This window comes from Leptosomus discolor, chromosome 1 (genome assembly GCF_034619465.1).
Source record: "Leptosomus discolor isolate bLepDis1 chromosome 1, bLepDis1.hap2, whole genome shotgun sequence".
In the NCBI taxonomy this organism is placed as follows: Eukaryota; Metazoa; Chordata; class Aves; order Leptosomiformes; family Leptosomidae; genus Leptosomus; species Leptosomus discolor.
In genome coordinates this window covers 202,255,932-202,281,600 of record NC_141391.1, presented here as the reverse complement: position 1 = coordinate 202,281,600, position 25,669 = coordinate 202,255,932, and the positions used below count along the sequence as shown (strand labels likewise).

Genomic DNA, 25,669 nt, shown 5'->3' with positions numbered 1-25,669 from the left:
CAGCTGCCCTGTTTTCGTCCTTCCTCTTCAAATGTTCTGCTGATTTCAATTAAGCTCACCATAGATGTGCCAGCCTGGTGAACCCGGGAAACTAATTGCTTTAAAACTTAGTATCTTGCTTGCAAGGTGGATTTTCTTCAGTTGGTCCATCTGTAATCCCAAACTGCTCAAGAGATGCTGTCACAAAGTACTGCCTTGCCGTGGGACAGCTCTGCGGTCCGCAGGTGAGACAGCACAGTCACGTAAGGGTGAGCAGCTGAACTGCAGCAAACCCCAGCACTGGGGATGTGCCCTTTGGGAAGGATCCTGGCTGGCACACCAGTGGCTGCAGCTCCACCTCCAGCCTTGCATCCACCTGGACAGGGCATGGGGGCAGAAGCAAATGCCCATCCAGCTCTTGAACCACATTGTATTGGTGATGTCCCGAGCTGACTGTCCTCTGCAGCCAGGAATGACCCCGGGTATCGCAGGACTCGGAGCAGGGCTGCCCAGCAGTTCCCGCTGCCTCTGCCCAGGCTGGTCACCCCCGTGGCAGTTCCCGTTTCCCAGCCAGCTCAGGGAGAGGCTGCAGATGCCACGCAGACATCCTGCCAGGGCACTGGGCTCTGCAGGATTAACATTTATCAGCTGGTTTTCCCTCTTCCTTTTGTCCAAGGGGAGAAGCCTGCCCACAAAACATTTTATTTCATTAGGGAGTTCTTTTGTTTTGGTCTGTCTTTCTAACCTTGTTTGTAGAGGTCAGTCTCTGTTTACAGTAAAGAAAGTGAGGGCAAAATGTGCATCTGCTTTACGAGCACAAAGTGGTGGTGTTCACAGAGCTAATCTTGCAGCCTTGGCTGGTCTAAAACAAGCTCTGCTGCCACCTCAGATGAATTTATCCTTAATGTAGTGAGTACGGTTGTGACAGAGAAGCAGACTTCTTGCCCTGAGGCTTGCTGTGCTCTGCTGGACACCTCAGTGCTCTTTCACAGGGTGTCTAGGAGATCGTCCCGAGCCATTGTGCCCCATTCAGCTCACCATGGGAAACCCCAGCAGAGCTTGAAAGGTGGTCAGGTGTGTCAGGAAATAACTAACAGCATGTGTAACCAGATGAGACTGCACTGTGGTGGCAATGGTGTGTCACTGCTCACCGGCCTTCCCCCACATGGTAGCGGGCCACCTTCATCTGTCCAGGGCCTCTCCTGGCAAGGGCGCAGGGGCATGAACCAAAGGCTGAGTCCAGCTATATCAGGAGCATGCTGCTGATAGCTGCTCTTGCTTCCTCTGAAGGGATTAGCCTCCAGCTAAGTTGGAGGTGAAGTATGTGTTGAGGAGGGTGAAGAGAGTTAAGTCTGGTGGAACGGGACGAGCAGCGGGCGTGTGGGACAACTGTGCTGCTCAGCTGGAGCACCCTTCCTGCAAGGACTCAAACCATGAACCCCACCAGTTGTTCTGGCCTCCTCCTGCTTTTTTTTAGGTGAGATAGCAGCATCCCAAGAAGCGAAAGCATACTGCGTAGCCAAATTTGTAATGCTTAGTGCTTAAAGTTTGCCTGTCTGCCCACAAACCGTTCCCATTTGGAAGCAATTTACCCTGTCTCTTCCCTAGTTTGGGTGCATTAAAACATCCTCTGCTTCTCCCCGCTTCTCTCCCGCATCTGTTTTTCTGTCCGGTGCAGTTTGTACATCCCACCAGCTCTAGCATCCATGAGGTACTTTAGAGTTTTTACAAGCTCAGCGTTGCTTTCCCAGATCAGACTCTTACTGGAGAAAATCCCATAGGAACATGCCTTTACGCATTGCAATCTCTAGAGAGCTTCGTAATGCAATAGATAGAGAGTGCCAGGAGTGCCTTGTTTTCTTTAATTAAAGCAAATACGAAGTTTGGTTCTTGTTCACTTTGCGTAGTCACCTAAGTACAGAGATCCACAAGTAAATAAGGGAGGAACAGCTATTTAGCCAAAGGCAGTCAATAGCTGCAACTGATTAATGAGTCATGGGTGCTTACTAGCTACTTGATTTTCATGTATTGCCTGCAAGGATGCTAGAAATACTGAACTAACATTAATTTCATGGGATCTAACTGTTTAAAACTGGAGTAAGGATTTCAAGGTAGACACCAGTGTGTACTAATGAGGCAATGCCAGATTTCAGCTTATTTCTGTAACAGACACATCATGGTTGCTCCCTGTTTGTCCCAGGTTGCCAGAGCAGCTCTCTCCAGGGAAGCAGAGCAGGATGCCTCGCTCCCCTGTGCTCTCAATCGAGTTTCCTCATGCAATTTACAGCTGGATTATGTGGAGCCAGTGGAAATCAAATATTTATAAAATCATATTTAACTCATTATCTCATGTTTCAGTTGAGAATTTCAGGACCAAACAGTAATGCCAACTTTGAAGAGGTTTGTCAGTGCCTGGTAACACAATACTGTGGGCCAGCAATAAGAGCAGTCAGTCATAAGTAACGACATTTCATCAGGGTGGTGTGTAAATATAATTAAAACTTCAGAGAGCTCAAGTAAACATCAGACTCTTGATGATTCTGTCCAGCTAGATGTGGCAGAGAAATTAGCAAATATGATGCTGTTGTGTACTGTCAGAGATTTGTTTGCTGTTGACCGAGGGCTTGTGGACTTGACAAGGGTCAGGCTGTGCAAGGCTCCATGCTGGGCTTCTGTTGGTGTGCACCATGTAAGTGAAGGTGGAGACCCCAGTGAGACCCTCATTTAATGTTAGCCTGGGTTTTATGCGTGGTGTCTTCCACTGGGATGTTCTTAGAAGTGGCACTCTGCGTGGGCATCACTCAGAGCCTCCTCTAAGGACAAGGGTCCACCAGGAGAAGCGCTTTTTTGAAGCCAAGCGTCATTCTGAGAAAGGAAGGGATATTTCATGGGTGTGTGACACCTGTGCCCTGACCTTCGTGGCTTAAATAAGCTGGGAGCCTCTCCTGATGTTTCAGACCTCATTCAGTTCTTCATTCCTGCTGTAGGCCATTGGACGCCCACACATGCCTGCCTACTGGTCTCTGGGATTTCATCTCTCTCGATGGGGATATGGCAGCCTTGATGTGTTGAAGAAAACTGTCGATCGCATGCGCTACTATGATATCCCATATGTAAGTATGAATTTTACACTGTGCATGCTGATTTTACAATCGAAACTGAGAAGAATAAAGTTATAATAGAGGAAAAATAATTATCCTACGAAGAGAATTGTAGAATAAAAGGATGTTCATAATCTTATATAGTGGTTTTTGTGTGTAATATCTTCAAAATACTTAAAAGAACATTTAAAGTGGGCTTTGAACATGAGGTTTAAGTGCTGGCCTTGGCTGCACAGCAGGCGGTTCTGGTGTGGATTTACTGTTATGCAGGATGAGGTGCTAGCATTTTAAATATAAATTATGGTACTTCTGATGCCTGTCACTGCCAAACAGTTGCTAAACTAGGACTTCTACATTTCCATTTTGTCCATTGCTACCATGTAAGTTCATAAGAGCTGAATTTGGCCTGACAGTTATTTACAATTATTATAGCCAATCTCTTAGGTTTCATTTAATATGTTAGTTACCTTTTAGAAATGCAGTTGCATACATTCTGATTTTCTGTACCAAATACTTCAATCATAGAATCATAGAATAGTTTGGGTTGGAAGGGACCATTAAAGATCACCTAGTCTAACTCCCTGCAATGAGCAGGGACATCGTTAGCCAGATCAGGTTGCTCAGAGCCCCGTCCAGCCTGACCTTGAATGTTTCCAGGGATGGGGCTTCTACCACCTCTCTGGGCAACCTGTTCCAGTGTTTCACCACCCTCACAGTAAAGAATTTCTTCCTAATATCTAATCTAAATCTCCCCTCTTTCTGTTTGGAACCATTATCCCTTGTCCTATCACTGCACTCCCTGATCAAGAGTCCCTCCCCACCTTTCCTGCAGGCCCCCTTTAAGAACTGGAAGGCCGCTATAAGGTCTCCCTGGAGCCTTCTCTTCTTCGGGCTGAACAACCCCAACTCTCTCAGCCTGTCCTCACAGGGGAGGTGCTCCAGCGCCCTGATCATCTTCGTGGCCCTCCTCAAGCAGGTTCATGTCTTTTCTGTGCTGAAGACTCCAGAGCTGGATGAAGTACTCATGTAATGTTTACTTTAAAAATGTTCAGGATGTCCAACATTTTGATATTGACTACATGGAACGTCGCCTGGACTTCACCTATGATAAAGTGAATTATGCAGGTCTGCCAGAGTACCTCCAACAGCTGAAGAAGGAAGGAATGCACAATGTCGTGATTCTGGTAAATTAACAATGTTGCTAATTATTTCTCCATTTATAAGAACTATTTGCAGCATAGTGTTCATAGTAGTATCTAGGTGGTAATGCACGTGTTCTATTGTAGCAGATTTTCCATTTTTGTCATTTGTTGAGAAGACTTGAAGAACAGTTTCTCACAGATTTCATATTTAAATGTGTTGCATTTATCAGATATCTGTATACCAGCACCATCTCTATACCATAACACTAATTCTCTTTCACTTTTTCCTGCTCGGTTATGAGAAATTTTGCCTCTGTTCAGGGCTGAGTAGAGATAGGATTCCTTTCATGCAACTCTTTTCCTGAAAATGAACTTAATATGCACATAAAAATAGCTGAATAGTGGAAAAAATCTATCCATAATCATTCTGGAAAGCTAGTAACTAAAATGCATATTACCTTGTATTTACTTTTTATCCAAATTAATGTAAGATACATTTGTTTGCATGTAAATTTTTGGAAAATATATGTTGAACCTGTAACCAAAACTGACGTATGACCAAACGAATTAATTTAGGTAGAAGTAAAAATCGGAGTTTTCCATCTTCTCCCATCAATTTTTCCAACAAAGTTTGCTATTTCTCTCCAGAGAAATGTATCCTTGTGTCAAAATTATTCTTTGTCACAATAGCTAAGTGAGTGCCAACGGTGGCAAGGAAGTTGGAGACTAGCTAACTACACTGAAATTTAAATAAAAAATTGAATAAAATAAGAAATTAAATTAAAGTCCTTGATAGGTGCATAAGACCTTGCTCTCCAGGGCCCCCAGCAGCGCAGTACTAGGAGGGCTTGCTCACCTGGGAAGGGTCGGGGTGGGAAGGCTCCGGGACTGGGAGCAGCGCATGAAGGGTGCCAAGTATCAGTGCAGAGAAGAAAGGCGTAATTTGTTCTCCATAAGCACTAGGGACAAGATAAGAAGAAAAGTGCTTTAAATTGCAGCAGAGAAGATTTAAGGCAGACATTAGGATAAAGCAGCCTGTCTTCAAGGCAAGCCGAGCAGGGAGCCAGCTGCCCAGGGCCGGGGGTCCCTCCCCAAGCTGGTGCTGCGAATGGCTCTGACAGATGCAGCAGGGACAGCTCAGGGTGAGCTGACCCATGGGGGAAGGACGAGACAGTCCCACAGAGTCCCTCTCAGGATTTCTTGCTGTAGTTGCAGTCTTCTATTCTCCTGCTTAAATGGTCAGTTCACACCTTTCATTTGGGTGCTACTATTCTTATTTACCTCAAACTGCCAGTCTCTCATCCTTCTGCTTGCTTTCTTGATATACTTATTTGAACAAGTGCATTCTCCCTCAGCCTTTTTTGCTAGGCTAAACAAATTGAAGGATTTTGTTCTCTTTTCATTGGATGAGGTCTTCAGATCTCATTGTAGTAGCTCTCCCCCACATGTGTCCCAGTTTGAATGCATTTGCCTGTGTGGCAGATAACTGGATTTCACAGCACTCTAGATGATGCCCCCACAGTGTTTGGAGAATGTCAGAAATATTTCCTTCTTTCTGCTAAAAATTGTCTTATATGACAAAGCCCTGCATCACATTTACCTACATTGTATTGTTGGCTCATACTTATAAGGTGACCCATTAATCCAGCTGAATCATAATGCACATAATCCATTAATGTTTGGGACCTAAGTTGATCCAGTCCCTTTAAAATAAGGGCCACGTTCCTCATCTTGTTATGAGGGTCCTGTCAAAGGCTTGTGAGAAGAGAGACTAAATAGCAGAGTCCTAAATTGTGAGACAGTTCCTCTTTCACTTGTGATGGTGTATCAGATGTTTACTGGAGACAAGATAACCCAGAGCTACTGCAGTTTCCTCATCTAAAAATTACATTATCTTGTCAAATAGATAGATAAAGTCAGAAGTGCATCCCTATCCTTACTTTTTCCTCCACAATCAGTTGTAAAGTTTAGCATATGGATGAGGATGGACTAGTTAACACCACAGATACCCACATGTGTTTTCTTTTTAAAATACAGTTATAACATTTGCTGTTCCTCAGTCTGCTGGGTTTTCTTTTGTAGTTTCATTAAGAGTACCTGCTCTATGTTTATTATTGGCCTAATCTTCACTTCTTTGTATTACAATTGCATTCACTGCTAGGAATCTCAAACAAAACCCCACATCCCGAGTGATCAATTACATACTGATAATGGAAATAACAGCCTATATAGTGAGTGCTGTTTGCCAGCAATTTGTCCTCAAAGACGCATTCCTATGAAGGTCCCAGTTTTTCTGCAGCTGTAAATCATGAGAAGCTCCAGGGTGCAGCAGTGAAAACAGCTTCCATCAGCAGAGGTCCAAGGCACAGTGTTTAAACAGTAACAGATCACTAAATCACTCTAATGGAGAGCAACTTTAAGACAAAAATAGTCCAAAATTAACTGGATACATCATTATAAATAACTAACTAAGTGGTAGGTGAGCACATGTGCTGTCAAGACTGAGCGCTCTTTCTTACTATTAGGCAGTTTAGCCTCCCTGTATCATCAATACGGATTAAAAAATTGCGTAATCTCTTAGACCTGTAACATTCAATACCACCTGCCTATTCATTGGTTTATCTCAAAAAAGTTTGCAAGACACGAATATATCAGGAAAATACCGTGAGTTTGGGGTAGTACTTCCTATGCACACTTTTGCCCTTCAGTAAATACATGGTAGTCACCTCTTTTTCATCAAAGTTAGGATGCCTCCAGTTGTTTTGCACTTGCTGCTTGCTGGGTAATAACCTACAGGCAAACAGTCACAGTTTAGTGGGTGAGCTACGTTATCCTCTTACTTATGAGTTTAACTTCAACAACATTTTTAAAGCCTTTTCAGTTTCTCAGAGGGTGCATGCTAGACCGTTGCAAGGAGGTGTTGTAATATAAATCTAAACTCAGCTGTTGGGCAAGGAACATAACAAAAATTCTTAATTCATGCAATGAGCTAATGGGAATCCGGATAGGAAGCCCTTCTTTCCTCCTCCTACTAGCCTGTAATTAAGGACTGCCTTCTGCTCTAGTTCTTTAGATAACCTTGTGAAAAACAATAAAAGCTGATCTACTTTGTTCTTAATTTTTAAAAACTAATGGGAAGTATAGGTTGCCCTGGTAGTGAAGTTTTCTATTTTCACTTTGTTGTAGTTGCTGATATTTCTGTCAAATTCTGACTGTCAGAATACTTTAGTGATGTAAAGTCTTGCCATAAGTTGAGTCATGAGCTCAAACAGTATGAGGGGTTTCATTCCCAGATGACAGCAAAGCCACGCTAACTGCAATCAAGGCAAGTGTAATACAGTTTGATATCGAAAGAACACTTTTCTATTTAGATTCCCTTTGGGTAGTGACAGTAATGAATGAGTTCCCCAAGTGTAGCAGATTGTTGCCTGCCTCATGATGATTTCAGGAAATGGGCTCTGATTGCAGTCACTTAAGTGTCATGTAAAACCTCCAGTAAATGGATTTAGGTGAGATGGGTTCAGTCCTCCTCATCTCAGACTGCTACGGTCACAAGCAAAGCGCAGATCCTGACAGCCAGCAGTATTAACACTGGTAATCTGCCCGAGGACAGGATCCTGAACTCGGCTGTGCCACCACCGCTGCGGTGGCTAGTGCCTCACCATCACCAAGTCCAGTCCCTATGCTTGCATCCAACGCTGAGAGCCCTCTGTGCCTATAGTCACCTTGATAGTAGCATGGCCCCATGATTACCGGAGTCTCTAAATGCAGTCCTTCAGCACCTCTCTCTCCTGATCTCTTTCAGAGGCCACTTCCATTCAAGGGAAATTTTGTCTAAGACTGTCAGTACTTGGCCATCATTATCTACTGAATAATGTGCATACTTCAACTGAGTCAGAACAAATGTGTTCTTTAGAAACAAAGAAAGAAGTTCTAAAAGTAACAATGACTACAATGTAAAATGACAAACATTATTACTGAAGAGGAGCTTTAATGAAAGACCTTGTATATCTTTCATTAGATCACAATAAAAATAGAAACATCTAGGAATGGCATGAGTGACAAATTACTTTAAAGTCAATAGCAACATGCTTATGATTCAAAATAATGCTTGATAGCTTTAACATTTTAAAGTCCAGCTCTGTGATCTGTAGAGGCTAAAATTTCCAGAGATCAGTTTTTATGGATGTGCATCAAAATCATCGTTTGGGGCCATAGGTGGAATTGTGTCAGTCTGGATAAGTGCTGGGTGCCCCCAGGTCTCAGGGCAGTCAGTTGCAGTTAAGGATGCCCAGCACCTGCTCTTCAAGAGCTGCTAAAAAGATGGGTTAGGGAAAGTTTAACAGACATGAACTTCCTCCCCCACAAACAACCCGTGAATGCACGGGAGGGTTTTATTCTCTTTAGGACGATAGTAAACCTGCATAATATATTAGATTTATGCACTGGAATAACCTTTCCTCTGAAGAAAACCAGAAGTTTGGATTAGGAGCAGCTAATTAAGCTGACTTCTTCCAGCCTTCAAGTCCCTTGAGAGACATCTTTTCCACAATTATAAGGTAATTATTGCAGATGGACAATTTTCTCTTTTCCAAAGCTGAACTGTTAAACAAGTTAAAAATGTAATGGATACTTATACTCTTTATGGAGGTGATGCTGGAGCTAGATAGTTAAACAGAGTTTTGCACTTAAGGTAGGGATTTAACAGGGGCTTTTGTATTTGAGGCATCGGAGAACATACTTTCCTCATCAGGGCTATAACTATCAGAGGGCTTACAAGTAAATCAGGCAATTAATTCAGGCATTAAAATGAGCTTTAAAACATACCTTTAAAGAAATTTACCATTTGGGATCAAATATTTTTGTTCTTAAGAAGTTTATTAGTTAGACTTCTATCACATTTTAATTAAAGTTCACTTAAATTATTACACAATCTGTAAATGAATGGAAGAATTGTTTCAGTGGTGTTTTTCTCCACTGTGTTTCATAGCTGAAAGGTTTTGCCTTAAGCAGAACCTAAGGGAATAATATTTTCTAAGACAAAAGTAAAGAATTCTCTTCTTCTAAAATGGCTGCAATCTTCCACTGTTCTAAATAACACAAAGCAGATAGCTGCTCCCTATTAGGGATGTATTGCAAAGCGCACTTATGTCTTTTTAGTCCCAGTTGACTGCTGAGCAGGGTTGAATAGCATCTCGTCATTCACTGGTATCTCGAAGTATTCCTAACTTTATTACTTACTGGCATGGTGGGCCATCATCTTCCCCAGGGGCAGATTAGGCTCACTTTCAATGAGCTTGATGGCTACCAATGGCCATCCTGAGGCAGAGAAGCTGATGGGAGATGTCAGCAGCAGCAATAGGAGGTGGTGACCACTCCAAGCAGTGGAAGGGGCAGCATGGATAAGCTATGGGGTGAACAGAGATGTATGATCCCACAGTCATGCATGAGTTGGGTTACTCCCCACCAGACTGGCATAAAACACCCTTGTCTGATGCTGAATCTGAAGAGAGGGCTAACGAGGTCCTTTTGAGGTTGGATGTGTTCCAACTTCACACCCTTTGAGAAATTTTAGTTATGCCAGCATTGAGCTGCTGATGCTGAGGCAGCTGGAATGAGGATTGCCTTGGAGGAAACCCAGAGGTGTCCAAATGTGGGAATACCCAGCGTGGCAACCCACTCTGCCAAGCAGAGACCTCGGCAGGGGGAAAAGTAAAATCTAATGCTTCTCTAAAATCATTTGAACATAGAATGTCTCATAAAATATAAACATGAGGGTATTTAATAATTTCACATTTCTTTTGCCTTATACAAGAAATACTCATGACCTATCTTTAATGATTTTTACTAAATTACTGTGTGCTCTCAACTCTTATTAAACTTTAATGCTGATTTCTTCCAATATTATTGCAATCTACATTAAGAATATAATCCAAATTTTTCTAAAATATACAAATAGAAAAGTAATTGTTACCTTCGGGATTTTGATAATGGACGTGTAATTGTTGTTTTCAGGACCCTTTCATAGCTAAAGACGAAGAACCGGGCACTTATAGGCCTTATGATCTTGGACAGGAAATGGGAGTCTGGGTGAACAACTCCGATGGTGTAACTCCTGCTGTTGGAAAGGTTGGTTTATTAAATTCTTTCATGCATTTGGTCTAGTGCTGCTTCAAAGTGATAAGGTAGCTGTGTAACAGAAATGAGAAGATAACCACATGTTATACCTGTGAACTCTAGGCCTGGCCCCCCGGAGAATCAGTGTTTCCTGACTACACCAGCCCCAGGACAGTTGAGTGGTGGACCCAGATGTGTCTGGAGTTAAAGGATGTCCTTGACTACGACGGGATCTGGATTGTATGTCTCATTATATTTTCCCTCCCTTCTTTTAAAAAAAGAAAATGAGGTTTTGGATACATGTCTTACTCTCTTTATTAAAGGATATGAATGAACCGTCCAATTTCTTAAGAGGCCAGTATCCTGGATGTGCTGTTAATGATATCAATAACCCTCCTTACATCCCTAGTAAGTAAAGTTTCCTTGACAGTCTTTTTTTTTTTTTTTTTTTTTTTTAATCCTGGATAGGCTATTTCTTAGAAAAACAACTCAATCCTCTCAGAATTTTCCATCTTTTCCTCCCTATTCTGTGCATTCAGTTACACACTTTTTCAAGACTCCATTGGCTCAGCTGTGGTAGAGTATCAAACATAAGCCACTTTCCTCTGTCACTGGGGCTGCCTTGTTTCAGGACTAGAAAAATGACTTTCCCTACCATTCTCTGAGCAACTGGTCTGCATCAGAGAAAGGACAAGATACCTGTATACTGTAACTCAGCTACAGATTTGTGGACGGAGTAACCCTTCTGCCTTACCATCACCACTGCTAGTCCCAGGGATGGGTGTTCTCTACCTTTTCCACAAAGCATGACAGGGAAGATGGCATCTCCCTGATGCCTTAATTCAGTATCTTTTCTTTCTCTTAGGAGAGAATAAAAATATGTTTAAAAATGCCTAAGCCTACGGGAGACTGATAGGAATGGGAACACCTCTTCCAGCAGCCGAGTTAATGACATGCTCATTCTTCCTCAGGAAGCCACGAGAACTTACAATTAGTGCCAGTGGTCTTGGCAATTAATCCAGCCAACATTTCCCCAGGAAAGCTCGGCTGCCCAAGCAGTGTTAATGTGCATCAGGAAGCTGATACATAAATGAGTTATTGACAGTGAAGTACTGGAAATGACCCCTTTTTCCCTTCAGGCAGTTGTACTGGCACGTGAATTCTTCATTTGATTTATTAAATATCATTTTTTTCAACTCTGAATACAAGAGAAACATAAAAACGTGACAAAATATTATAAAAAGAATGTAAATTATTGAAACTAGAAGCAGAGCTTTTAGTTATGATTTTGGTGTTTCCTCTTCTTGTGAGGAAACTGCTGATTGTAACTGTTGTATACTCGCCCTGTGGGTCTTCTCGTTGACCAAAGACCAGGAATTAATGAGACATTTCCACCTTTGCCTTAAGTTACCTCCATTTTTGTTAGGATTCAGAGCTGCAAAAAAAACCTGTGAGACTTTGGGGAGGATGACCAAAACAGCAGAGCTCCCTTTACCCTTGCCAATAAAGGACTGAGGAATGGACCCATAAAGAGGCTTCTGAGCCATGAAGCTGAGCTTTGAGACAAATAACGTCGAAGTCTGAGCCATTATACAGGAGTCAGACTTAGAGACCTAGGTATCTACATGACATGTAAGGACAGTGAGGGATGCTGAAGACAGGTGTGGTTTTAGCCCAATTTCTCTCTCTGACTTGCTCCTTCTCATGCACATATGCACCTACTTCTGCTTGTCACTCACAGTGTTAGAATCATATCATAGGATCATAAATGGTTTGGGTTGGAAGGGATCTTAAAAAACAACTAGTCCAACCCCCCCGCCATGGGCAGGGACACCTCCCACTAGACCAGGTTGCTCAAAGCCCCATCCAACCTGGCCTTGAACATTGCCAGGGAGGGGGCAGCCACAGCTTTTCTGGGCAACCTGTTTCAGTGTCTCACAATGAAGAATTTCTTCCTTATATCTAGTCTAAATCTACCCTCTTTCAGTTCAAAGCCATTACCCCTTGTCCTATCACTACATGCTCTTGTAAAAAGTCCCTCTCCAGCTTTCCTGTAGGCCCCCTTTAAGTACTGGAAGGCTGTTATAAGGTCTCTCTGGAGACCACTCTGGTGTTGGTCTCCCTGCTGCAGACAGGAGCCTAAGGCATTTTTCCCAAGGTGTGGGAGATCTGTTTTCAACCAGCGTTTAAGGGCTTTCTACTTCACTTTATGCCAACACTGTGCAAGCCCTTGACTGGTGTATGTGTGAGGTGAGACTTAAGTTGCTTAGTCCAACAAGACATGAGAGTGGCTAAGCCACTTTCCATCATCTTTGAAAGGTCATGGTGAATGGGAAAGGTGCCTGAGGACTGGGGGAAAGTCAACGTCTCTCCAATCTTCAAAATGGGTAAGAAGGAGGACCCAGGAAACTACAGGCCAGTCAGCCTCACCTCCATCCCTGGAAAGGTGATGGAACACCTCATTCTGGATGTCATCTTTAAGCATGTGGAGGAAAAGAAGATTGTGAGGAGTAGTCAGCATGGATTCACCAAGGGGAAGTCATGCCTGACCAACCTGATAGCCTTCTATGATGGCATGACTGGTTGGGTAGATGAGGGGAGAGCAGTGGATGTTGTCTATCTCAGCTTCAGCATGGCTTTTGACACTGTCTCCCATCACATCCTCATAGGGAGGCTTAGGAAGTGTGAGATAGACGAGGGGACAGTGAGGTGGGTTGAGAACTGGCTGAAGGACAGAGCTCAGGGGGTTGTGATCAGTTGTGCTGAGTCTAGTTGGAGGCCTGTGGCTAGCGGTGTTCCCCAGGGGTCAGTATTGGGTCCTGTCTTGTTCAACACATTCATCAATGACCTGGATGAAGGGACAGAGTGCACCCTCAGCAAATGTGCTGATGACACAAAACTGGGCAGAGTGGTTGATGCATCAGAAGGCTGTGCTGCCATTCAGTGAGACCTGGACAGGCTGGAGAGCTGGGCAGAGAGGAACCTAATGAGGTTCAATAAGGGCAAGTATAGGGTCTTACGCCTGCACAGAATAACCCTGTGCACCAGTACAGGTTGGGGGTCGACCTGCTGAAAAGCAGCTCTGCAGAGAAGGACCTGGGAGTTGTGGTAGACAGCAAGTGGACCATGAGCCAGCCACGTGCCCTTGTGGCCAAGAAGGCCAATGGCATCCTGGGTTGCGTTAGGAAGAGTGTGGCCAGCAGGTTCAGGGAGGTTCTCCTCCCCCTCTACTCTGCCCTGGTGAGGCCTCATCTGGAGTCTTGTGTCCAGTTCTGGGCCCCCCAGTTCAAGAGAGAAGGAACTACTGGGGAGAGTCCAGTGGAGGGCTACAAAGACGATGAGGGGACTGGAGCACCTCTCCTATGAGGAAAGGCTGAGAGAGTTGTGATTGTTCAGCCTGGAGAGGCGAAGACTGAGAGGAGAGCTTATCAATGCTTATAAATATCTAAAGGGTGGGTGTCAAGAGGATGGGGCCAGGCTCTTTTCAGTGGTGCCCAGCGACAGAACAAGGGGCAACGGGCACAAACTGGAGCACAGGAAGTTCCACCTCATCATGAGGGAAAACTTCTTTACTGTGAGGGTGACAGAGCACTGGAACAGGCTGCCCAGGGAGGCTGTGGAGTCTCCTTCTCTGGAGATATTCAAAAGCCCCCTGGGTGCAGTCTTATGCAACCTGGTGTAGGTGACCCTGCTTTAGCAGGGGGTTGGACTAGACGATCTCCAGAGGTCCCTTCCAATGCCTGCCAGTCTGGTTCTGTGACCTTCCTGGGGTTGCAAGTGTTTTTGGGGCTCAATGTTGTCTTAGGTGACTTAATCTGTGCCAGTCCCAGTTTTAGTGCCTTAGGCTTTTTGTTAATGTAGCCTTCAGTCTCCTTATCTAAATTATAACCACGATTACATGTAACTGTGGTTTGTACTTCTAAAAACAGATGTCCTTCAAATCAATTTTCTATAAAACACTTTATACTGAAGATTAATATGCAATTGTAAAATAATCAGTATTACTGAGGCAGAATACGAAATACTCTGAATAAGAACAAATCATGAAAATATGACTTATGTAGCAGCATTTTCTTTCATATCTCACCTTAATTTTATGGGCCTAATAATTAAGTGCCACTGGGACATTAAGTGTGACTTTCCCCAGAACTTCAGTGTCTTTTTCAAAGCCGTATCAGTCAAAGTTACTTGGAAGTTGCCTATAAATTAAGTTTTTTCTAATGCAGATCAGAGACACTGGAGTCTTTGTGTCTAAAGATCCAAACACCAGGATTCCAGCTATGGTGACACAGCAGAGCAGAGAGGCTAATGGGGTTTCAGGTACAGAGAAATGCACTTTGTAGTAATGAACTACAAACTACAGTAAAGAGTGATTAGGCAGTGAGATTGTTTGCTCACAAGGAAATATTTACAATAGTGCGTGCACCCAATTAAGCATGCAAAAGAAGAATATTTGAGAATCCACCTTCTTTCTTTTTTTTTGAGAGCATTTTATAACATTTTCAACTTCATCTCTAAAAACAAATACATTTTATAAACCAAACATCTGACCTGCCTAATTCCTGCTGAAATTCACATGGCATTTTCACGAAGGTTACCTGCAGAGGACGAGAATCACATTTTCCACACCCTGGTGTGGGATATGCAGCATCTGTGCAGGCAATTCGTGCCTCATATTGCTTCCCCTTGGCTCAGCACTAAACCAGTACTGTGTCAGCGATGTCAGGGCTACCCCTGACTATTACTGAAGGCAAAAACCTACCACTGTCTCCACTGCCTGTGACCTGCTGATAGAAAGAGTTACTGGATAATCCATCCGCATGGGAATATACCCATTATAGTCTGTCCTTGCTCTCTTCTGTGCAGTGTATCGGGCCATGGCAGATGACACCCTGTGGACTGCTACACCACATGCTTTTTCCTCCCCTGCACACCTCCAACACTCCCCACTCATCACTCTCAATGCTATTTGGGGCCCTGCCGTTAGTCCTGCTGCCTTTTAGTCCTCAGTGCCTCACGGGAAAAGAGGGGCCAGAGCTGAGCTTAGGTGTGAATTTTGCCATAACAGGGCAGAACCGTGCTGCCTACCTACATCTGCACTTGAGTGATACACAAACCAAGGTCTCATGATTTCACACAACGATACAATTTCCCTGGGCATCTGAATTTCTGGTTTACGCTTTTTTTTGCCTAGCAACATTTCTGCTCTTAAGTAAAATTTGTCATTATCTAAGATGTAGGTGTATTCTTAATTGAGCAATGCAGAAATTTTCGTTCTGGCTACTGCTTACTGAATACATGATATCTGTACAGTAATTTTGAGTTATTGGACACGAAACTTGAAATTAATTAACAGTGTTACTCAGTGCTCTCACCCTCCTGAGGACACATACGCCTGTCCACAAGCGAGTATTCATGGCTACATGCTAACCTCTAATCAGCGTAGGTCTGGCACTTCTTCAGCTTTTCCTCTCCCCAAATCCTTTGGTATTTTCACCCCTAAATTAGTAGAAATATGAAGAGATTTGAACTGTTATGTATATAATTTTACAGTATTTTGTATCATCCTCAGGCATTTCTGATCATTCCCTGGCGCAAAAGACATTGTGTCCCGACTCCAAGACTTACCTCGGAGAGCATTATAACACACACTCTCTCTTCGGCTGGTCACAGACAGCACCAACTTTCCAGTAAGTTTTCTAAGTATTTCTAAGTAGATTTCAGGTGACTGAAATACCTTTTAAAAGCCGCTGATATTATTTGGGAAATCTGTAATATCATCTAATTAGAAACAGCCCCATGCTTTATTATTTGTCTTTTAGTAAGAGATTTCAAGAAAACGGAACCTTCAAAAAAGAAAAAGAATCTTTTCCAATTTTACTTTTCTTAGTTAAATTCAAGATCTACTTGTAGTGCCTAACTCTTCAGCTGCTGCTTTTGTATAACTAGAGCAAGATGTTCTTATTCTCTGTTAGAGCTGCTCACATGCAGCTGCTGCAGAAGCAGCCTTGTGTGGCATCAGGGGAATTTTTCCATCCCTTCGTTACCATGGCCCAAACAGAGGAATTTCTGTCACTGCCAGTGAAGAACCTGAACTGCACATCTCCCCTGGCTGTTTCTGGAGCTTTTTGGTTTGCATTTTGTCTTGGGGTTTAGTCAGTCCGGGAGGACAGAGCTGCACTGCAGCACAGTTGCTGTCAGCTACTGTAAAACTCATTTTGCAGTTGGGAAGCACTCAAAACTATCTTAGACAGTCAGACTGTTGCTGTGAATCTGGAGTGACAGTGGAAAGCTAGCTGTTGGATTAAATCAAATGGGCAAATCATGCCTTTTCCAGCAGAGACTGAGCTAAAACATGGATAAGTTTAATACCGCAATGTAAGTGCCAAAGCAAGGGTCCTTGTGCTGGCTTATTTCAGCATTTAGCACTCATTTTCAGCAGTTGTATTGTGATAGCATCCAGACGACATGGCTAAGTGAACCTGCTTACAGTGTTGATGCACTTGTATTTTGTACATCAAGCCTGGGGGAAGTGAAGTGCTAGGTAAAAGCCAGAAACTGTTTGCCAGCTCTTGGCCTGACTGAAAAGCATTCCAGCTTCTGAGAGAAGGAGCAGAAAGCCCTTGAACCCTGGACCTCTCACTGGCCACCCAGCCCAGCTAGAACATATGGGACACTGCATGGTTTTTGGGCCCCTATGCCCCAATCTCAGCAAAGATCCTCTCACTTGTGGTCTCTCCACTGGGATTTGTCCTCTGCACACTGGGGTCCACATAACTATACACTGTCTTGGTAACGATGTTTGAATAGAGATTTTGGATTTGCCTGTTTTCTTGAGCTGGTTTTTTTTTATTTTATTCTGGCTCTGTGCTAGCAAAGCCAACTGCCTGAGACAAACCCTGTGAATTTAGCAGGAAAAGCTCTGTGTGCTGGCACATCTGTCCCAGCCCCTTCAGCATGCACGCTGTCCCATCCGCACTAATCTGGACCAATGCCATTGGGATGGTTACTGCTGCACAGCTCCTTGCAGCCTCCCTGAGGTCTGTGAACCTTCACCATTTCTGCAGCACTTGCTTCCAGGGCTTATTCCAAAAGAAACACAGATTTTGCTCAGCCAAATATAGCGTCCTTCAAAGCTGGAGAGCACCACCAAAAGCACAAGCAGAGGCCAGATTCTCTGCAAAGCTGGGAAACTTTGGTGAAGAATTTTTCATATATATTCATTTGGGTTTCTCAAACACATTTTTTTTCAAGGCTGGTTTTATGCTCTTTCTGCATTCACTCTTCACAAATAATATGTTAAATTAAATTACTAACAGGAATATTTAGCAAACCAGCACCAATTGCAGGATATTGCCTGAAAATGACTGACAGGTTCATAACCGTATAAAAAACAATTCTAAGAATTATTTTAACGCATCCAGAGAACAGGAAATGTATCATCTGACCCGTGTCAAATGGCTTGAATTTGGATACATGAACTAACAGCAATCAGCTTGTGCATAGCTTAACACCACGAGCCATTTGCACATGGTATTCTGTAAATAATTTCAGTCAACAAATACATTTGACATCAGGACCTGTTCAGCAATGGTTCACAACAGACTAAAATTTATTCAATAAATTACTTGTTGCAAATTGTTTATGCAGTTCTGGGTTGTAGTTGAGCTGATCCGATGTTGCCTTCATTAGCACCTGCATTTGTAAATGGAGACAAAGATTTGTGCTGCACAGCCAGAGGAGAGGACTTGTACTCGGGACATCCATGAAATGCCTCCAAAATGCCATTTATACAAAGCACATGGAGTCTTGTGCAGTTGTGGGACCCAGCAGGGAGCTTACAACTCAGAACCAGCAGGTCCCATGTGGTTCAAGAATTGCACTTCTTGCTGCATATGGCCCATTAGGTTATTATGTTTAGGCTTGCATCAAAGCTGTTGGGATTTTGCTTCAGAAACAAATGTTGAAGCATTTCAAAGGCTCTGATCATTACAGAACCAATCCTGAATATCAGCCATGATGAATACGGATGAAAGAGCCCTTGATCAAATGTCATTAAGGAAAGGGAGAAGGAGGTGGATGGTGAACAACATGATTAACATTTCATGCTTGGATTTCCCAGAGAATCTAAATTGTATTGCCCAAATCATGTTAAAACAGAGTTGAAATTGAGTTCCTGCAATACACAATATTGCAATGTGTAATTATGTATAGAGATCATCCTATGTTGAGGAATTCTGTAACAGATTTGTTAATAAGGCATATTGCACTTCCTTGATTTTCTGGTGATGCAGCAAGATTATTTTCAAAAGGCAAGGAAAAATTCATTACACCACTAATTCTGTAACGAAACCTCATACATCAAATAATGACAGGAAACCAGAGGAAATACTACGAGAATGGGGTGACATTTTGAATGATTATATTTTTGCTTTCTATATTGATTATTTCTTTTTTTTTTAAGATGTTCAGATCTAGTTTTGATGGTTTGTGGTGTTTTTTACTTTTAATTCCAAGGTATTAGAACTTTATTTGATAGTACAGATCTCTAAACAAATCCTATATTGAAAAAAATACATATTATACTGTTTTTTAGGAACCTGTAGGATACTAAATTAGATGTACTAATACAGAAAGGAAATTATGTTTCAATTTTTCAGTTTGAAATGCTGTTGAGAATAAATTAAACACAAATTATTTTTAGGAAGACTAAAAATACCTGAAACAAATTGTTTTGTGGATCAGATAGAATTTAGTTTTTTAATTTGGCCACTGAGTAAAACTTCCTGTTATTTGCAGTTTTGCAGCCACATTTTCCTGTGACTTGGGACCACAATAATAATTGTTTCATGAATAACATCCCTTCAGATAAAATTGTGCCTGAAAGCTCAGGTTGATCATGTGACTGTTTAGTTACCATTCTTATTTTTAATGATCTTGATCTTCGTAGAATCATAGAATGGTTTGGGTTCAAAGGAACCTCGAAGATCATCTAGTTCCAACCCCCCACTAGACCAAGTTGCTCAAGGCTCCATCCAACTTGGCCTTGAACACTTCCAGGAATGGAGCATCCACAACTTCCTTAGACAACCTGTTGCAGTGTCTCACCACCCTCAAGGTGAAGATCTTCCTTGCATCTAGTCTAAACTTGCCCTCTCCCAGCCTCCAACCATTACCCCTCATCCTATCACTGCAGGCCCTTGTAAAAAGTCCCTCCCCAGCCTCCTTGTAGGCCCCCTTCAGGTACTGGAATGCTGCTGTAAGGTGTCACCCAGAGCCTTCTCTTCTTTAGGCTGAACAAGCCCAACTCTCTCAGCCTGTCCTTGTAGGAGAGGTGCTCCAACCCTCTGACCATCTTGGTAGACCTCCTCTGGACTCACTCCAGCAGCTCCGTGTCTTTCTTGTGCTGGGGGCTCCAGAGCTGGATGCAGTATTCCAGGTGGGGTGTCATGAGGGCCGAGTAGAGGGGCAGAATCACCTCCCTTAACCTGCTGGCCACGCTTCTTTTGATGCAGCCCAGGATACAGCTGGCTTTTTGGGCTGCAAGCACACACTGTTTACTCGTGTTTGTCCTGTCATCCACCAGCACCCCCGAGTCCTTCTCCCCAGGACTGCTCTCATCCACTCATTGCCCAGCCTGTATCTGTGCTTGGGATTGCCTCAGCCCAGGTGCAGGACCTTACACTTGGCCTTGTTGCATTTCTTGTTGCATTTCTTCCCAGTGTTGTCCAGCAGGCAACTGGAAAGCGAGCATTTGTCTTGAGTCGATCTACATTCGTCGGCAGTGGGAAGCATGGGGGTCACTGGCTGGGTGACAACTTCTCTCAGTGGAAGGACATGCACTACTCAATCATTGGAATCCTGGAATTCAACCTCTTTGGCATCCCCTATGTAAGTCTGGTGTTCTTCAGGCAGTTAGTGGCTCATACACAGTATCATTTTAAATTAACTCAAATGTTTTCTGAACTAAGCTGCTTGAGACGGCCAGCAGTAACAGCCTCCACAGCATAAGGAACCATAGATTAAAAAAAGCTAAATGTCATCAATCTTGGCTGGCTAAAGAGAAACAGAAATAGCACTGCTAGATTCAGATTAAGTCACTGCATGCTGTCCAAACCTGATCTCTTTATATTACGTATTCTATCATTGAGGTCCCTCCATGTATTTCTGGTTTTGCAAGCTGGGCTGGAGAGTTTGTAGAATTATCGAAATGTGGTCAGATCTCCCACAGTGATGTTAATGCTCTAAGAGCCAGTATAGTCTCAGTCCCAGAAAAATTCATATCACTATGGAGCATTCTTATAAAGTCATCAGAAATAGGTATCTCTTTCTGAAAATTATTTTTATTAACAAACTTCTGTAGTTTCTCGTTTTTGAGCCTCGGTCACAATCACAAACACTTATCCCACGATTTTATTTTTTTCTTTAGATTGGTGCTGACATCTGTGGGTTTAACTACAACACTACCTATGAACTCTGCTTGCGCTGGATGCAGCTTGGCTCTTTCTATCCATTTTCCAGAAACCACAATGCAGAAGGAAATAGAGTAAGTAAACCAAGTTACACAAAGCTCTAGTCCACGATTACAGTAATGACGATGGTGATTTGTATTACTTTCTCAGAAATTAACCTGTCATTCTTGGGTAAACTGGAGCGGTGGGTGAAAAGAAGTGGTGCACTGAGAGCAGGAATTACATGGTGAAGTGTAAATTTTTCCCATCTGTAATGTAAGATGACATAGAAGTGCTGAAAAATATGTAGTATTTAACATCCAAAAGCCATGCAGAAATGTGTAGTGCATAATTTGAATGACAGAAAATGGTCTTCCCACACTGCTTGTAAGATTTATCTCCTCCATTTTTTGCCTACTGAAGCCTAGGTTTTATTTAAGAGCCAATGAGTGTCAGAGCATTTTCCAACTCCCTTGTTTACTTCAATTTTTGTCTCAGACTTCTGTAACTATAATAGGCACTGCAGGAAGGGGAGGGAGGGCATTATACACCATCCCTGCTGTTTAAAAGCAAGTTTCAGACAAACACCACAGTTAGAAACTCCAGACAAACATGTGAGAACTCCAAGGAGAGCGAGTGATAGCGACAGCACTATCAGCCAAGAATCAACAAAGACTCATAAAGGCCAATGAGCCCATGAGAAGGAGGAAAAAGTGCATTCTCAGTCCAGACCCATGCTCCGGCTTCGACTTATTGTCCTTTCAAGATATTGCAGATAGAAAGAATTATCAGGTTGTTTCTAACTAAGAACAGTTTGAAGGTCTTGCAGCCTTTGTAAGTACACTGTGTTTGTCTGCAACCATGATGAAATGGTTCTGCTAGTTCAATAACTGTCTTTTTTTTTTTTTTTTTTTCTTCTATAAAGTGATCCATGCAGTGCTGGTGCTCAGGTTATTAGCTAACCTTCAGTTTTCTTTGAAGTTGTATCAAAATGTTGCAACATTTATACCCTCAGAAAGACCTCTGTCTCTGCATGAAAGTATGATGGACATTCAGCAACCAGGCAAATGCAGGAATAATAAGCAATAGTGCTGTCATTAAGACTGTCAGACATCATCCCATAGATCCCCGAGATATGCTGAGGTATTTCTCTCTAGGAGAACAAATATCTGTGAGGTGTTAGCTGCTGCTGTTGATAAATATTTTCTTTTTACTCCTCCACTAAAATTGGAGGTACTTTATCTATATATGTTTGCTTCGCCCTTTGAGCATGCAAACAGGGTCTGACCTAGGGGAGTGGGTGTTAATCACACACGCACAATTTCGTAATCAGGAAAAGAGCAATGGGGTCTACGTGATGGGACCAGCAACTCAATGTGAAGTGAATGACATAAGTAGCAGAAGATACACTTGGTTTTATTGGATTACTTAAATCCATTTAAAAGATTGTATTCACTGAAAGAAATGAACAAGGCATTTTGGGTGACTCAGCATCACCTAAGAAGTCTGACTGTTTTTGTGAACTTAGGCAACATTTGTACAGTGTCAGAATACTGGTAAAAATATAGTGCAATTTTTGAAATAATAGATGGATGCTCTGGAGTTCAGAGCCAGTAGGGAATATTGTCAGTGACTAATTCTGATGTAAACACAATAATGGAGAAATTTAACTTAAATATTGTGTTTAATTAATACTGTTAGTGTTAAAATGGAATCTTAAATATCCACTTTGCCTAATCCGTTGGGGATTTCAAATGGTTTAATTAATAATTTTCTTGTCTGAAAAGCACTAGATAATATAAAAAGCTTTGTTACTTCTATTCCTTTTATGTTTCATTATCCTTGGAATTCATCACACATTCTTCAATTTTAATGAGAAAACTGAGTATTATGGGAAAATTTTGTCAAGGAGGAAGGGAGCCGTGTGACTCGTTAGCTGGCTCAGTTTAGCACTGGAGAAGGTCAGACAGAAGGAATTAAAGGAGCTGTAACTTTTTCCCGTATCAGCACTGTCCCGGGCTGCATGCTCTGCATCCCATGGCAGGGGAGAGTCGCGGTTATCTTGAAGTAGATCAGAAGCAGCCAATGAGTGTAGACATATTGCTCAAACCTGCCCTCTTCATGATGGGACCTGGAATGCATGCCTTCTTTCCCAGGAGAGCATTGCTGGCAGCGAGGAGGCGAGGGGCACTTCTGACGCGTAGGTGACCCTTCAGTCGGGGCATCCTGAAGTGGTATGCGCAGGAGGAGAAATCAAGTTTCTTTGTATAAATGAAAAGTTTTCCCCACCACACCAATGACTTCAGTCACTCCTGTTGGCTTCAGCAGGGCCATGAATTTATTCTTACTTTTATATAGATTTGCCTTTACATTCTTGGCCAACATAATTACGCTTTTGTTTTGCAGATTATCCGTCTTCCTTTTTTCCTGTGTTTCACCTTCTCTGTCCCATAGTGCTTGCATTTCCATGACGAACTAATTTCTAGAGGCAGAGTGTCTGTTCCTGATCACAGATATGAAACCCCAGCTCCACTCCTGCTAGGGGTGGTTGCAGGCAGCTCATATACGCCAGGGTGGGGCCCGATGCCTCTGAACTGAAGGGAATTTTTCAAGTTGAAAAATTTTATACAAATATTAGTTTGATGATAATGGATGTTGTTCTTCATACATCTTCCAATTTGCAAATCAGTGCTTTTTCTTATTTAAACATTCACTTTTGTAGCATTATGTCAGCCACAGCTCTCCTTAGGTTGAGTACATGTTCTCTGTCGAATTTGCGGTCCCTAATTATAACTCTCAGTATGAATCAAAGCTTTTCCTTAACAGGAACAGGACCCAGCAGTGTTTGGAGAAGAGTTTGCCAAGATATCTCGTGCTACGCTTCGGATCAGATACTCACTGCTGCCATACTTATACACCTTGTTCTTTGAGTCTCATGTTCATGGAAACACGGTGGTGCGGTCGCTGATGCATGAGTAAGTTTGGAGTCTCTCTTTTTAATTGTATTTTACTCACAAAAGTAATTGAACTTCTATGTATACACTAGTTGACATCTGTCTGAGAATAGTCACAGTAATGTTACTGCATGGTCTCTCTTTAAAAGAACAGTTTTACAACGAAATCAAATCAAATTATATGCATAAAAATAACTCTTAATAGACACAATGGATTTTCATTAAAGTATAACCTGTATTTGTTTCAGTGGAAAAAAACTTAAGCAACGAGAATTCTGGAAATTTCTTGTCTTAGGCAAATATGCAGTTCTTTTTTATTTTAAAAATAGGAATCACATACCTGTATTTTCTGTATTTGAATGAAATCTGTGAAATCTGTATTCTGGTCCAGAATTCCAAGAAGGCCTCACACAGAGAAGTCTCCTTTTTCCAATCATCCACAGCATTTGCATTTTCCATTTTAGCACTTGCATCTGCATGATATGTATGAAACCCACATCTGTGTCCACAAATTGCACAAAGAAAACAGAGATAGAGATGCTTGAGTGTAGAAGCAGGTGCAAAATCGAGATTAATAAATACAGACTGAAAAACTGATCGGAAAATGTGACCTCAGATTTTTGGAACAACTCATTTTTTCTGTTTGGAAGAAGAAGGAATCAAAGTGAGGTTTAGTTTCCCTCTCAGCATCTTTTAATTAGCTTTTTACCTGCTTTTGGTAAATTTTGTACTTCAGAATGCTTTATGCAAAAACTTGATCAAAAGGATTGTAAATAATACATATGAAAGGCTACTATCAGAAGTTCTCACACAGTTTAGTCTCATTGGTGCAGGCTACTTCCTGGACTGTTTAATATTCTTTTTCCCTTTAGGTTAAAAACATTTGGTTAAAGGGTAAGGCATTTTTTGCAAATTAAACTGAGATTACAGTAGTGCAGACCATTCCAGCATGGAAAGAATATACACAAAACCTGTTTTGCCTACTCAGGGTAATGTTTAACTAATAAATTTTAAAAGCAGTATCCTTCCTCTTCCTACTCTGCTAGCTCATTTAACTGCGTTACATTAAGGAGAAGTTTTATAGGTACTCGTCTTTCGAGGGGTGATATGCTATATCTGAAGTATTTATTTTAGTTCTATTTTTGCTTAATCATTTTTGTATTAAAACTGGAAATAACTGAGTCAATTTTGGCTTTAATATTAGCTAATCTCTGTTAATATAGAATTATTTTAGTGATGTTAAGCTGCCTTTCTGACCATTCCCAGCATACTTGAACTCTATTTGGGCCACATCTGCATTACCAAATTTCCAAATTTGCTTTGATTTGAACGGTAAAGCAGTCTCTGATGTACCAGGGAAGACTTCGTTGGGTGAAACTGAGCTGAAAGGTGCACTCCAGCCATTGATGGGAGTTCAATCAGTGGGACCAGACTGGGTTTACTAGGAAATAAACCCTCTAAAATGTTTGTAGGGAGTGTAGGCATCAGGAGATCAGCACAAACTGTTTCACTACTTAGGTCCAATCCTAGTAGGCACATCACTTGCTAATATTGCTGTAGCTAGATCCTAAAATGGCTTAGAAGTGTTTCTTACTATTATTAGTTAATTCTGGTTAATATTGTTACTTAATGATTATTTCTCACTATTTCTAATTAATATTAATTGGTTTAGTGGGTCTACTTACGTAGAGAAAGTGACCCAGATGCTAACAGGAGGAGAAACGTGGGTTTTAGAGAAAGACAGAACTGAAACAGAATTTTCAATGTATGGATGAAGGGATTTTACATCAAACCTTTCCCTTACTTATAACAAACACAAAGGAGAACTCAAAAAAAATGTACTGTCTTTTCAGGTGGAGCTGTTATGAGTTCAAAAACTTCATTGTGAAAACAACCCTGCCTGGGCAGGGAGTCTCCAAGCAATA

General features: G+C 42.1%; 1 protein-coding gene across 1 annotated transcript in view; it reads left to right on the top strand.

Annotated features, from left to right (window-relative positions):
- The window catches only part of LOC104347134 (sucrase-isomaltase, intestinal), a 64,168-nt gene that overhangs the window by 22,151 nt on the left and 16,348 nt on the right, over positions 1–25,669 (top strand). Inside the window, exons 8-16 of the mRNA XM_086473910.1 lie at positions 2,967–3,092; positions 4,133–4,264; positions 10,238–10,351; positions 10,463–10,579; positions 10,663–10,747; positions 15,912–16,029; positions 20,062–20,230; positions 20,769–20,885; positions 23,617–23,765. Of these exons, the coding sequence (XP_086330036.1) occupies positions 2,967–3,092; positions 4,133–4,264; positions 10,238–10,351; positions 10,463–10,579; positions 10,663–10,747; positions 15,912–16,029; positions 20,062–20,230; positions 20,769–20,885; positions 23,617–23,765 (1,127 nt within the window). The remainder of the gene's footprint in view (positions 1–2,966; positions 3,093–4,132; positions 4,265–10,237; positions 10,352–10,462; positions 10,580–10,662; positions 10,748–15,911; positions 16,030–20,061; positions 20,231–20,768; positions 20,886–23,616; positions 23,766–25,669) is intronic.